This window comes from Sturnus vulgaris, chromosome 2, assembly GCF_052056855.1.
Source record: "Sturnus vulgaris isolate bStuVul1 chromosome 2, bStuVul1.hap1, whole genome shotgun sequence".
In the NCBI taxonomy this organism is placed as follows: domain Eukaryota; kingdom Metazoa; phylum Chordata; class Aves; order Passeriformes; family Sturnidae; genus Sturnus; species Sturnus vulgaris.
The window spans coordinates 374,864-386,592 of NC_142244.1; the positions used below are offsets into that span (position 1 = coordinate 374,864).

Below are 11,729 nucleotides of genomic sequence, written 5' to 3' on the forward strand. Positions count from 1 at the left end.
GGAAACCTTGTTGAAAAGAGATGAGAAAGGGCTGACCTTATGTTTAGACAACGCCCGGGGCTGCACTGGGACAGGTTTTGGGGAGGGAGTGCAGAAAGAGTGGTTGAAACTGTGTCTCCTCTTGGCATAACAGTGTGAAGCTATAGGTTCGGTGGTGGAATTTGACCTTGCTTTGCCTTGCCTGGTTGGGAGACCCCCCCAAGTTTGGAGCATCTGTACATGGAATATGATGAGGATGATGATATTTTCTTTGCAAAATGGATGAGCAGCTTCTGGGGCCACAATTTGATCGATGAGGAGAAAGAAGGCAGAGGCCACAAGAAACGTCAGCCACGAGTCTGTAGCGAAAGGAGATCATCCCTGCCGGTAAGAGCTGTGTGCAGCTTTCTCTGGGTGTGCACGTGGTATATGTATAAATATAAGTTCCATCCCCAGAGGTTCGGCCCCAGGGATGTATGAGGAGTATGGGACACCTTGCCAAGTAAGTTCAGTTCCTGCTGGCAGCTGCTAGTTGCTTTTTGAACTTAGCTGTTTAACAGGGTCCAGCCTCTGGGATCTTGGAATACAGAAAACTGGCAAACTCCTAGATAAGTGATGATAAGATCAGAAATGTAAGGAGAAGCATGTAATAGCTGCCCAACTATGTATTACTGCAGTACTACTAATACTAGTTATGTATTACTCTGTGTGCTGGCTGCTCAGCACAACTGGCAGAGATCAGAACATTTTGCACCTGTGTACCTAACGACTGTTCTGTAACGAGTCTGTTCTCATGTGAAAAACGGTACAACTCCATATGTATTACAAGGATTTGGACCTAATTATGCAACTATATTGTCTCCAGGATGTTTTACCCTTTACCCCTTGGGACTTACCTGTTTTCAGGTAAATATAACTTCTATTTTAAGCTAGAAGATGTAGTCCTTCCTGTTTTAAAATATCTGACCCTGAAAACAATGATACAACACATAACAAAGCTTACTAAACTGTGAAGTAAGATTTTAAGGTAGAAGTACATTATTTATTCTTATAACAAAACAGTTGGGAAAGGGCAGGTTCATGTGCAGAAGGCAGCTCACAACTGTCTAAGTGATTATCAAAATTAAGTTAAACTGAAAACAACTGTTCACAGTCTTCCCTTTATTCAAAGATTGTTGCTTTCATTTCAGCTCTTAAAAGAATATTTAGGTGGTCCAAACCTGTCTCCTTTTTTCCCAATTACATCAGTTGTCTTAACAAAGATATTATGTTTCCTAACAAACCAGTTTTTCTTATACCCTTAGATCATGATGTCTGCAATGAAGCAAATGCTTATATACTGGGGAGGAACAGCTAATATTTTCCAAACTGTTTTTGGTACCATTCTATGTTTCCACCTTGCAAGTTCTTTTCCTCTGCAGCTGTCAGGTTCTAAGCTGTGGAATTTTTCACTTCCAAAAGAAATTGCCTAAGAAAACAAAGGAGTCCAAAGCCACTTCCTCCCTCTTTGAATTTATGTACAGACTGGAGAGGTAACCTTCATTCATAACTTCTGGTCTGATAAGCCACATTTGTTTATTTTTTTATTTATTTAAATTATTTACTCTTATATTTCACCTCTGCCACAGATTGTAAGACAGACTCTTTGCCTCTCTATTCCATCAGAACGCTGAATACATAACATTTATTAATGGCAGGGGAAAGAGGTTAATTAATTTTACTGTATTTTACTTTTTTTCACTCAGAGATCCATGCATATGTGATTTCTTTAGGCCTCCAGAGAAACTGGAGTATAAGGATGTACTTTAAATCTCTTTCCATTCAGCAAGGTGCTGAACACATCTGGTAGATTTGTGTCTGTATTTGTGCATGCATAGACATTTCATTTGAAGCATGTCCTTATAGTCAGTTTGTTCAGAAGCTATTTAAATATTTAGCTAATAGCTATTCAAATACTTTGCTATACTTGCATTCCTTAATCCATATCTAGAATTTAGATTAAGTTAGCTGAAAGACTGATTTTTTAACATTACTGTTTAACAAGCTAAAGATATTACGTATAATGATATCTGGCCTTTACATTAATGCTTGACTCAAATTTGTCTTGCTCCACTAGTTTCATTATAGAAGATGTAAATTTTAACTGCTTTATTTCTCAGTGCCAGATGTTGACTGGAGGAATGAGATGGGAAGATCTGTCTGGGGATTTTATGATTTGGGGATACATTTTGAAATGAACTCTTGATTTGGAAGTTGAGTAGTTGGAAGTAAAGAGCACTAGTATGTTCTCTAACCAAAGCCAGAAGCTAAACAAATGGGCAATATTGATGCCTTGGGAATACCTCCAGAAAGAGCATCTCCTTGTTGAGAGCAGTAACTTGGGAGCCATTGCACCTGAATGTGTGTTTTTGGCACAGTTATTCCAAATTATAACTGTTGTAAGATTCAAAACACTGGTACTGTTATTTAAATATTGTCTTCATTTTATCAGAACAGTGCTAATTATCAGGCAGAATAATAACTGAGATTAGAATGCATCTCTTCTGAAAGCTAATACCTCCACAGCAGGTCACAGTGTACCCTTTCTTCTGTTTCAACACTGAAAATTGAGATAACTCCACTGTCTAGACGAAAATCAAGTCAGCAAGTTCTGACATAACTGTTGGAAAAAGCTCCTTGTTCAGGTACAATGGTACTGCCAAAAGAGCACTGCCAGCTCACTTGGTCTCATAACTAATGCTGGTATTCAGGACATCAGCAGCAGAGCAGTCCTGCCCATGTGAACTGCTTCTGCACCACAGTCTTTGGTGCTGCACAGCAAAGTGCTCTCAGGGTAGCACACTAAAGGTGGTTCTGCTGGAAAATCACTTTCAGCTCCAAACTGGTGTGTTGGTCTTTGTAGTGCTGTAGTGAGATATTGAAGCCACTGCTCCCACCTCAAAGACAGAAATAAAATCCTGTGGTATCCTATCATGGTACAGTCCCCATCCTAAATATGGATAAAGCTTTGAAGAGTAACTCCAAACTAACAACAGTTTTCTCCCCCCCCCCCCCCCCCCCAATATCTTGGTGTATCTCACAAACACTACTGAGATGAGCTTTGCAAAATGCTTTTGCTATAGTCATTTACGCTTTGCAGAGAGGAACACAAAATTATATTCATCCTTCACTGGGTCACTTGCAAGTCAGGCTAAAACAAGTAACTCCAATCTGTCAGACTAAAACAACGTGTAACTCCACTCTCCTGGGAATGCTTAGACCTGTGTATGCTGCTGTGAGCCAACACTGAATTTAAAAACTGCCTGGGGATAATTAAGTCAGCTGTTTCCATGTCCTTTATTTAACTTGTTCCCTTGGCAAACTTTAGACTAACTGATCCTCTTTTTGAAGCCTCCAGCTATGACTTTCCTTGACACATTCTAGTTACCCAAATAATCTCGGTTCAGAGCACATTTTACCTCCCGGACATTTTGTTGTAAGGACAACACTAGAGGCAAAGGAAAACTAGGAAGAAGTTTACAACCCTATACATGTATCCACCTTCAAATGTACATTGTTGCTCACAGGAAAAATTGCTGAGACAACTGAGAGTGAGAGCAGAACAAACGACCGCTGTTGATGGTATTGACATTTAATTTAACCTGAACTTGACTGAACATCTACAACAATATTTTTACTATAGACCAATTGAAGGCTAGACCAAAACATTTTTAAGAAATATATGCTTGTCTGTAAGATTCTCGAAAGGAAATGAAGCCATGGGAGAGCATCTGAATATGAGATGTTCCAAAACATCCCTAAAATACTCGGGTCATTGTGTAAACTCCAGCAAACAATGAGCACTTGTGCTGACACACTGAAGATTATTGTTCCTACTGACAGCTGTGCAAGCTCTCAACTCAAGCTCAAAAGATGTAAACAATTAACTTGTCTACAACAGAAAATGAGAAAGAGATAAGGCAAATTATACTGACAACAATTTTTGTTGTGTGAAGTATTTTTGTTTGTGTACCTTTTGTGTATTTGAGATGGGTGATTAGCAGATTAGCTCTTTTGTAAATATGTACATTGAACATGAGTGGGATTTATGCACAGAGAAAAAAGACTACTAATGGGAATGAGGAACAACCCCTTTGATCCCTTAGTGCTTTTGGCTTTCCCAGCACTGGCAAAAAATCCCCATTTTGATGATGGAGAATTTAATGTATCATGCAAAGGCACTGTGAGAGAAAGCACAGTCACAGTAATATAATTGCATAGACCTGTCTGTGTAGCTTTACCCTTAGCCCACTGAGGCAGATGGGCAATTCAGAGGAAAGCTTGTCCCTTTTCTGGACCATTGCTGCCATATCAGTAGGTAAACTGGAGTCTTTTTGTTAAGGGCTTAGCTGTAATTCTATCTGTGAAGGGAAATTAAAAAGAAATCTCTTAGTAAAAGGAAACATTTACAGACTTTGCAAAACAAAATTGATAGAATACAATCCCCCATTTCAGCTGTCCTCCTATGTTTGATTTGGGTTTTTTCCCAAACTCTCTAGGAACAGATACCAGTGATTTTTACCATGAGACGATTTTTGTTTCCAGGGAAGAATATATGTTGATGCCATTAAAATGACAGAGAAGACATTTAGCTTGTTGAGCCTGGCATGGAATGCATGCTCCTGTCTCTCGAGCACAATGGGATTGCTTTGATGCTTTCTAAAGTGACAATACAATATGACCTTGCAGAACTTGCAGCTGTATTGACTGGTTTAAAACTGAAGTAAAAATAATATGGCAGAAATAATTAACACTACTCTCAGAGGCAGTCCATAATACTGGACATAGTAAGCTTATGCCTGGAAAAAGAAATGGAGCCAATACCATGTATTTTGTAAGCACTTTTTAATATTAGGTACTTCTGTCAGGAGTGAGATTTATTATTTTTAGCATCTCTCATTTGTCTAATGTGATGTAGCCACAGCATGTGAATGTACAGCCTCCCTCTTCAGAGAAAGGCTGCAAAGGTCCTTGTTGTGCCAATACATTTATAGCACCATCTGGGCCAGAGTGAATGAAGTTGTGTGCAGGACATGTTTTGGGTCCCTTGCAGTCCAAGGTTTGTAGATTCACGTGAACACTATACCAAGTTAGTTTAGTTTTCCCTTGTTTGTTAAAATAACAAAACAACCAACACACACATACCACAAACCCTGTGCTGAGTGTATGGTTTTCTACTGGATTTTCTTAGAAAGCATTGCAGATAAACTAGTGGGATAAACCTTCCTTTGTTATAAACTATCACAGCTCTTTTAAAGCCAGCAGAACTTCTTAGGGTTACTTAGGAGCTAAAGGCCTAGCACCAGGCTTGTACAAAACAGTGAATCACAGAATCGACTAGATTGGAAAAGATCCCTGAGATCATTGAGTCCAGCCTTTCACCAATCCACCACATCAACTAGACGATGGAACTGAGTGCCATGTCCTGTCTTTCCTTAAACACCTCCAGGGACAGTGACTCCAACACCTCCCTGGACAGCCCATTCCAGTTATCCCATCCAGGTTATCCCTTCTGTGAAGAAATTCCTCTTAACATCCAAAACAAATATGCATTCAAAAATGTATGCAGCAGCTGGGTGCCTGGAGTGCTTTAATCTCACACCTGCAGGGGTGTAATTTTCAGTACCTCCCATCTCTCACAACTTTCACCATCTGCATCTTACCAGTGTTTAGTTACTCATTCTGAAAATCATCAACAGCTGGCAGGGTTTGGGGTATCCCCGACTCTGTGTGGGGTGTCTCTGCCTTCTCACCCCTCTCTTCTACAGGTCTGTTCCTTTCTAAAGCCACCAATACATGACTCCACAGGACACAGCAGTTCTGTATCAGTGTAATCTCCTTTCCAGATATTCAATTAAACACAGCTGATGCAGATCAATAGCTTTTATCTGCATGCCAGGCCTCAGAAAATTGAATCACACAGAAACTAAACAACCATCTACTCACTCCCCACTTCAGTCCTGCAAATATAATTGTAGAAGTCTGTTTCCTTCCACTTCTTTGGTAGGGGTGTGTCCCTCACTACCCTGAAAGTGCTCCTTCATTAGCTCAAGAAAATATGCCAAGAAAGCAGCAGAAAATTCAAAGCTGGGCAATAGAGCATCTTGTCTGCATGTAAACCGTGCTGAAAACTTGGCAGAACTGGGTAAGAAATGGTTACTGTCACACTCTAAACTCAAACAGCTGTTAAAACCTGGAGCACCGTGGGTCAAATCTGTTTTCTGACTCAGGTGGCCACAAAAGGCTGGGTAGTGTTTTTTGAGAGTCCTGCCTAGAAACTGCAGGCAGGTGTGAGGCCTGAGTTTGTGAGATTATGAAGAGTCCCAGTTCCTTTTAGTGTCAGTGAACACTAAGAGATTTACATTTGACCACTTTACATTTGAAATGTTCATTTTGTGACAAAACTTATATCCTCAAACCCAGGAGAAATTCTGCTGCTGCCTCCAGAAAGCAAGTTCTTGGCAGTGTGATTCTCCTACAGTTAAAAAAAACCAAACAAACAAACAAAAAAACCCCCCAGAATTCTGGAAAAGCTCTTTCGCTTTGCACGACTGTTTGGGAGAGTGCCTGTGGCAGAAAAAAAATCTACCTTGTGTGTTCTGCTTTACTATTCAATAGTCAACAAAGACCTTTTGTTTTTCAGGCCAAGCTTTCCTCCTTCCACGCAACACGACTTCATGCTTCTGCCAAAGGCTCATCTTCGGGCCACCTCAGGGGCTCCAAGGAATTTCAAGACCAAGATGTCAAATGCCACTGCCACAGGAAGGCAAGCAGAACACCTTCAGCAGACAGCTCATGTCCAGACACAAGCTCAAACTCCATTCAGGAATTTGCAGAGTCCTTTGAAAAGCAACTGCATCTCAAAAGCAAACGCTCAGTTTCTTTGGTAGGTAACTTAAGATCACTACAGAAGAAAAAAGCCCAAACAATCAAATCAGCTTCATCCTTTGCGTAATTGCTGTGACTTTGCTGGGAGAAGTGCAGAAATAAACTCCAATTGGAGTTTCTCATATTATGTGGTCTCAAATTACTACAAGTAGCACAAACAAGGTTAAAGTTGTATCATCAGTGTGAGGATTATTGATATGGTGTTACTGTCTAGGCTTATTCAGGAATGTTTATCCCCAAAATGAGACACTGCACTGGCTCATGTGGCAATGCTTTCAGAAGTTTCTATGGCTGTGGCTACAAAACATGGCAATACAAACCCAGGTTTACTTCACTTCTGCTGCAACTTCTGCAAGACTCAGCTTAATTTTTCACTGCTGCTGACCTGACTTAACCTACTTGGAGTTATCTGTAATACTGCAATTAATACTGTAAGATACTCTGGTGTTTGAGAGACCTCTCATTTACCCCTCAAGACTTCATCCATCCACTTTCTGCAGTGTCACCACACAGCTGCAGCAGCAGCTATTGCTGTAACTAGCAGAACATATTTTCACTGAAAGGGAATGCAGGCAGCAGGGGATTCTCCCCTCATTTCATCCTTCTCTCGATCATTCTGTCCAGAGCCATGAGCATTTTGTCTGGTGTGTGTTGATGAAATAGCCAATAACAACTTTTTGTTTATGACACTTTAATACATTTTTATAATACATAGTATCTGCTGTACCATGCAATGGAAGGGTAATAAATCCTAACTCACTCTTAAGTATCAGAAAAACAGTATCAAATTGTCAATCCACTCAAAAACTGCTTGAATAACACCTGACATTAGCATCAAATAACTACAGAAGGAAGTATCCTTTTTTCCCAGTTTCTTGACACTAACAATTTGTATGGAAAAGTAATTTTCAACTCTCTTTACACTGCAAAAGATAAGCAGCATAATTACATGATCAATGCCATAATTAGAGTCCTTGCATGACCAGTCCTCTAAGAATATGAGAAATTATGATGATGACAGCACTGTTACACCATTGTCAAAATTTCTAGCACATTCCTAATCTTTTTTCTCTTCAGGAACTATTCAATTGATTTCATTTGGAAATTTACATTGCCTCATGTGCCAGTATTCACCAGTGGTTGTCTGGTTTATAATTTATAATTTCTAAGAAATGCCTGTGGCTAGGAAGTCTGTGAGCTTGTAGCTGATGTATGAGTAGGTATAGTGCATATAATGTATTAAATATGACTTTGGTTCTAGTTAAAATAATGGATTCCAGTGCTCCTCTGTAATCAGCAGTGAAGTGTGTGCTGAGCTGTATTTTAATCTGTTTTTCAAACAGACCAAGTTGTTGCCATTCCCTCAGTTACAATTGAAGTTTGGGAGATGTGAAGGACTTGTGAATCTCAAAGAACTGAACAATAAGTCAGAGATCTGAAAGAAAATTTGGGCTTAAACCTGTGTCTCCAAATGGAGCAGTTTTTTACGTTCAGAGCTCTGTGGGTGCAAACCACCATGATCAGACAGGTGAACAGTATGGGAAAGGTAATTCGTCTTCTTCCCTGCATATTGCTTTTCTATATAAACGTGCCTTTGATCCTTCAGACCTTGTTTTCAGTGAAGTCTTTGCAGCTAGCACTGAGCAGCCTTCAGGGGGGTAAAGATGGACATATGAAAGGATAGAAACATGGAGTCTGGGCTGAAATCTCGAGCTCCTCCCTTTCTCCCTCCTGTCTGCTCTCCTCTTCAAATCCACTAAGCCTGTGACCCTCCTATCATATACAGAGTAAAATCAAAGAATGTATGTTTCTTCTTGCTGAGCTTTAGGTTGACTGGCTTGGGTCGTGAATTTGAGCCCATCATGGTAAAACTGTCTTGGTGAGGCAGGTTACTGGAATATTTTATTACATAGTGAAATAAAATAATGGACTATTTTTGTTGTTGTTGATTTTTTTGTTGTTGTTTTGTTCTTGTAGGAGTCTCTTTTAATTCCCTGCTATTTTTTCCCCTGCCTTTTAGCAACCTGAAGGTGCAAAAGAGAGACGAGAAAGAGAAAAATTGCATTTGAGAAGAAGCAAGTCTCATAAGAAAATGGGAGAGAAATCAGATTCAAGGAGAGACCGAGAAGAAGCTGAAAGTTCAGAAGTACCTGCAAAATACAGCGAACAGTTTCCATTGCAAGCAAGCATTCAGAAAGGTTATGTATGCACAGGCAGCTAGAATGCATTGAGATAATCAATCTTAACACTCTCCTTGAAGAGCAGAGGGAGCATTCTTGTTCTGTTTTGACTAGAAGAGGCCTATTAGCTAGAATAGCCCCTAAGTTGTAAAATAAAAGTAAAATTCAACTGCACCACTGGCACAATGTTACTACCTTCCTTTCTTTACTTTTGCCTTTAGAAATGTGACCTTTGACATAGGAGTGGATCAGTAGCAAGATCCAAGTTAGAGATTAACCACCATAAGAGGATTTAGGCATATTTAGCATGCAGCAGGACAGTGGTGGATGTGTTTTTTTAAAAGGAGACCTCCATCTATGTATTACAGAGCCATGCAAAGCCTTATGTTTCTCTTTTAATCAAAAACAGGCTATTTGGTGGGTTTGAGAAGAAAAACGTACACATAAACAGCCAACTGCTTCCTGGCCCTGACATCCACTTAGATTTGTCTTGAAAACAGGTATCTTTTTCCTCTGAAAATCTCTCAGCTCCAAATGTATGTAAGAAAAGCCCATGCTCTCTCTGCACCTCCCTGATGTCTCACTTCTCTCTACTTTTCCTATCACTTTGCACTGTAGCTCGTTTCACTGACATCTCCCAGCCCTCTCCCATTTCCTCTGTCCCATTTCTCCATTCACACAACTAGTTCTTTCTCCCAACTTTACCCTTGTTACCTTGCTTCTTTTGTGGCCTTTCCCCTCTCCATTTACTACTTTACTGCCTGGTAGCTGTATCTTGCTTCTTGCTACATCTCTACTTTTGCTTCATCAACATTTGAGCCTTGCTGAAAATTCTCCAGTAAAACCAGAGACGTTCTATCTCTCCTATTTCCTATATAATCTCTTCAAGAGGTTGCTGAGGCATTGCAACTCTTTTTCGTTTTCCAAAATTGGGGCCAAACTGGTTGTCTCTGGTAAGCAGGACCTAGGAAAACACTGTTCCTCTGGCTGAGGATCTCCTCAACACAGGTGTAAATCTCATTTCCACATGCTCACAAACACATACGCACTTCCACAGTCCCCCTATGCCCCCCTTTCTTCAAAGTGCCAGTGTTCTCTGCAGATGCAACCCTGCTCTCTTTTGAAATAATCTCCCCAGGCCTACTATGGAGAAAGCCTGATTTGGATAATATGGTTAATGAAGAGTGAAGACTAATGAAGTAATGAGTGAAAGTCAAGGTCTGATGGATATTCTTCCTGTGATTTTTGTGTAATTAACAAAGATCTTACTAAATTACCTTAGAGCCTTACTTTTGAATGTTCAGCCCTTTAAAAGCTTAGGGCATCCTTAAAACTTTGTAACACTTATATCCATTAGGAGATTCTCTTTGGATTTTTTGTGTAAGGCTTTGGAGGATATATAAGAAAGCAATTGGACCCTTACTGATGCTTGTAAATTGCTTGTTGCCTGGTAACATATATTATAAACTAATAAATATAATAATGGAAAAATGTTGTTCCTATCATAGTTCCTGTCCTTTCCAATCCAGATTGAATTTTTACAAAGTTATTCTGTCAGACAAAACTTAAATAGATACGACTTTTCCTTTACAATCATAATCTGAAGACTGCATTACAAAGGGTCTGGATAGAAAAGGACATGGCCAGCAGTGTCTGAGCTCCTCAGATAAAACCTTTCACATACATTCTTTCAGGTAGCAGCCTGTCCTCACATCTTGAATGCCATGGCTGCATCAGCTTTGCCTGGATTTCAGGCCATCAGCTGCCTCCTGGTGTTTTACAGACAGGTAACACAACAGGCCCCACCCACCAGATTTTGCTTGTGTTCATAGGACCAGCGTGCTGGTTGTACACCACACCTGATGGAAAGAAAACACCAGAGCTAAAATAGGAGAGCCCTGTGTGGCTGCCTCTGACTTGCTGGTTACCATCTCCCTGAAAGCACAGACAAGCCTCACTGCCACCAGGGCAGCTGGGCAGCTCTGTCTGCAAACAGCTCCCCTGTGTTCCATTGAATCCCATCTCTCTGATGGGAAAGTCTGTAAGTGTTTATGTGCTTTTGAACTGGCCCATAGTGTGACTGGAAACAAGCTTTCACATAGTGCCCTCTATTTACTAAAAACTCTTCTCTCTTGCTCTAAATCATGGGTGATTAGACCAACAGTCCTTTCCAGCTCAGTCCCTTCCAGTCTGAGGCATTAGTATTAGTTAGATGGACTGAAGCTTGCATGATGGAATGAAATCATTCTCCACAGAAATGAACGAGTATTCCATAACAAATCGGGCATTTGGGAATGCAGGTAACCATCCAAAGAGGAATCTGATTGCAATGGCTCATCTGACGTTGTGCTTCCACAGGGAATGGAATATACATGTAGTCAGAAAGACTCCAAAGAGTTTCCATTCTCACAGTGGGTCACTAGTTCTGTTGTGACTGACATAAAAAATAGTCACTGCCTTGATTCCATCCCGAATTCCTAGAGCAACGGGGCTGGTTGCAGGCAGTTTCTGCACAAACACCCATTCCTGGGCAAACATTGTTTGCTTTTTCTGCCCTTTCCAAGAATGGGATGGCTGCAAGTTGTATCAGAGTCCAAACCCTGGGCATGGAGGAGTTCAGACTTCAGTGGGAAGTGAAGACAA

The 11,729-nt window shown here is 40.4% G+C and overlaps 1 protein-coding gene across 3 annotated transcripts; it reads left to right on the plus strand.

Annotated features, from left to right (window-relative positions):
• On the plus strand, positions 1–11,438 carry LNP1 (leukemia NUP98 fusion partner 1). Of its 3 annotated transcripts, XR_015799342.1 has the most exons (4): positions 1–366; positions 6,662–6,904; positions 8,250–8,452; positions 8,927–9,059. XR_015799342.1 is itself a non-coding variant. In XM_014885712.2 (3 exons), the coding sequence occupies exons 1-3, from the start codon at positions 220–222 to the stop codon at positions 9,125–9,127; spliced, it is 591 nt and encodes a 196-aa protein (XP_014741198.1). In that variant the 5' UTR covers positions 1–219; the 3' UTR covers positions 9,128–11,438. The 3 variants fall into 3 exon arrangements, 2 of the variants coding, with proteins under 2 accessions (XP_014741198.1, XP_088012331.1); XM_014885712.2 differs by lacking the exon at positions 8,250–8,452 and having other exon boundaries at positions 8,927–11,438; XM_088156205.1 differs by lacking the exon at positions 8,927–9,059 and having other exon boundaries at positions 8,250–8,884.
• Positions 11,439–11,729: the final 291 nt, after the last annotated feature.

What these genes read in the sequence shown, in the direction of transcription:
- LNP1 (XM_014885712.2), top strand. Translation starts at nt 220, where the DNA reads ATGGAATATGATGAGGATGATGATATTTTCTTTGCAAAATGGATGAGC. An exon ending in AAAGGAGATCATCCCTGCCG is followed by an intron (nt 367 to 6,661) that starts GTAAGAGCTGTG and finishes TTTGTTTTTCAG; the next exon opens with GCCAAGCTTTCCTCCTTCCA. An exon ending in GCAAACGCTCAGTTTCTTTG is followed by an intron (nt 6,905 to 8,926) that starts GTAGGTAACTTA and finishes CCTGCCTTTTAG; the next exon opens with CAACCTGAAGGTGCAAAAGA.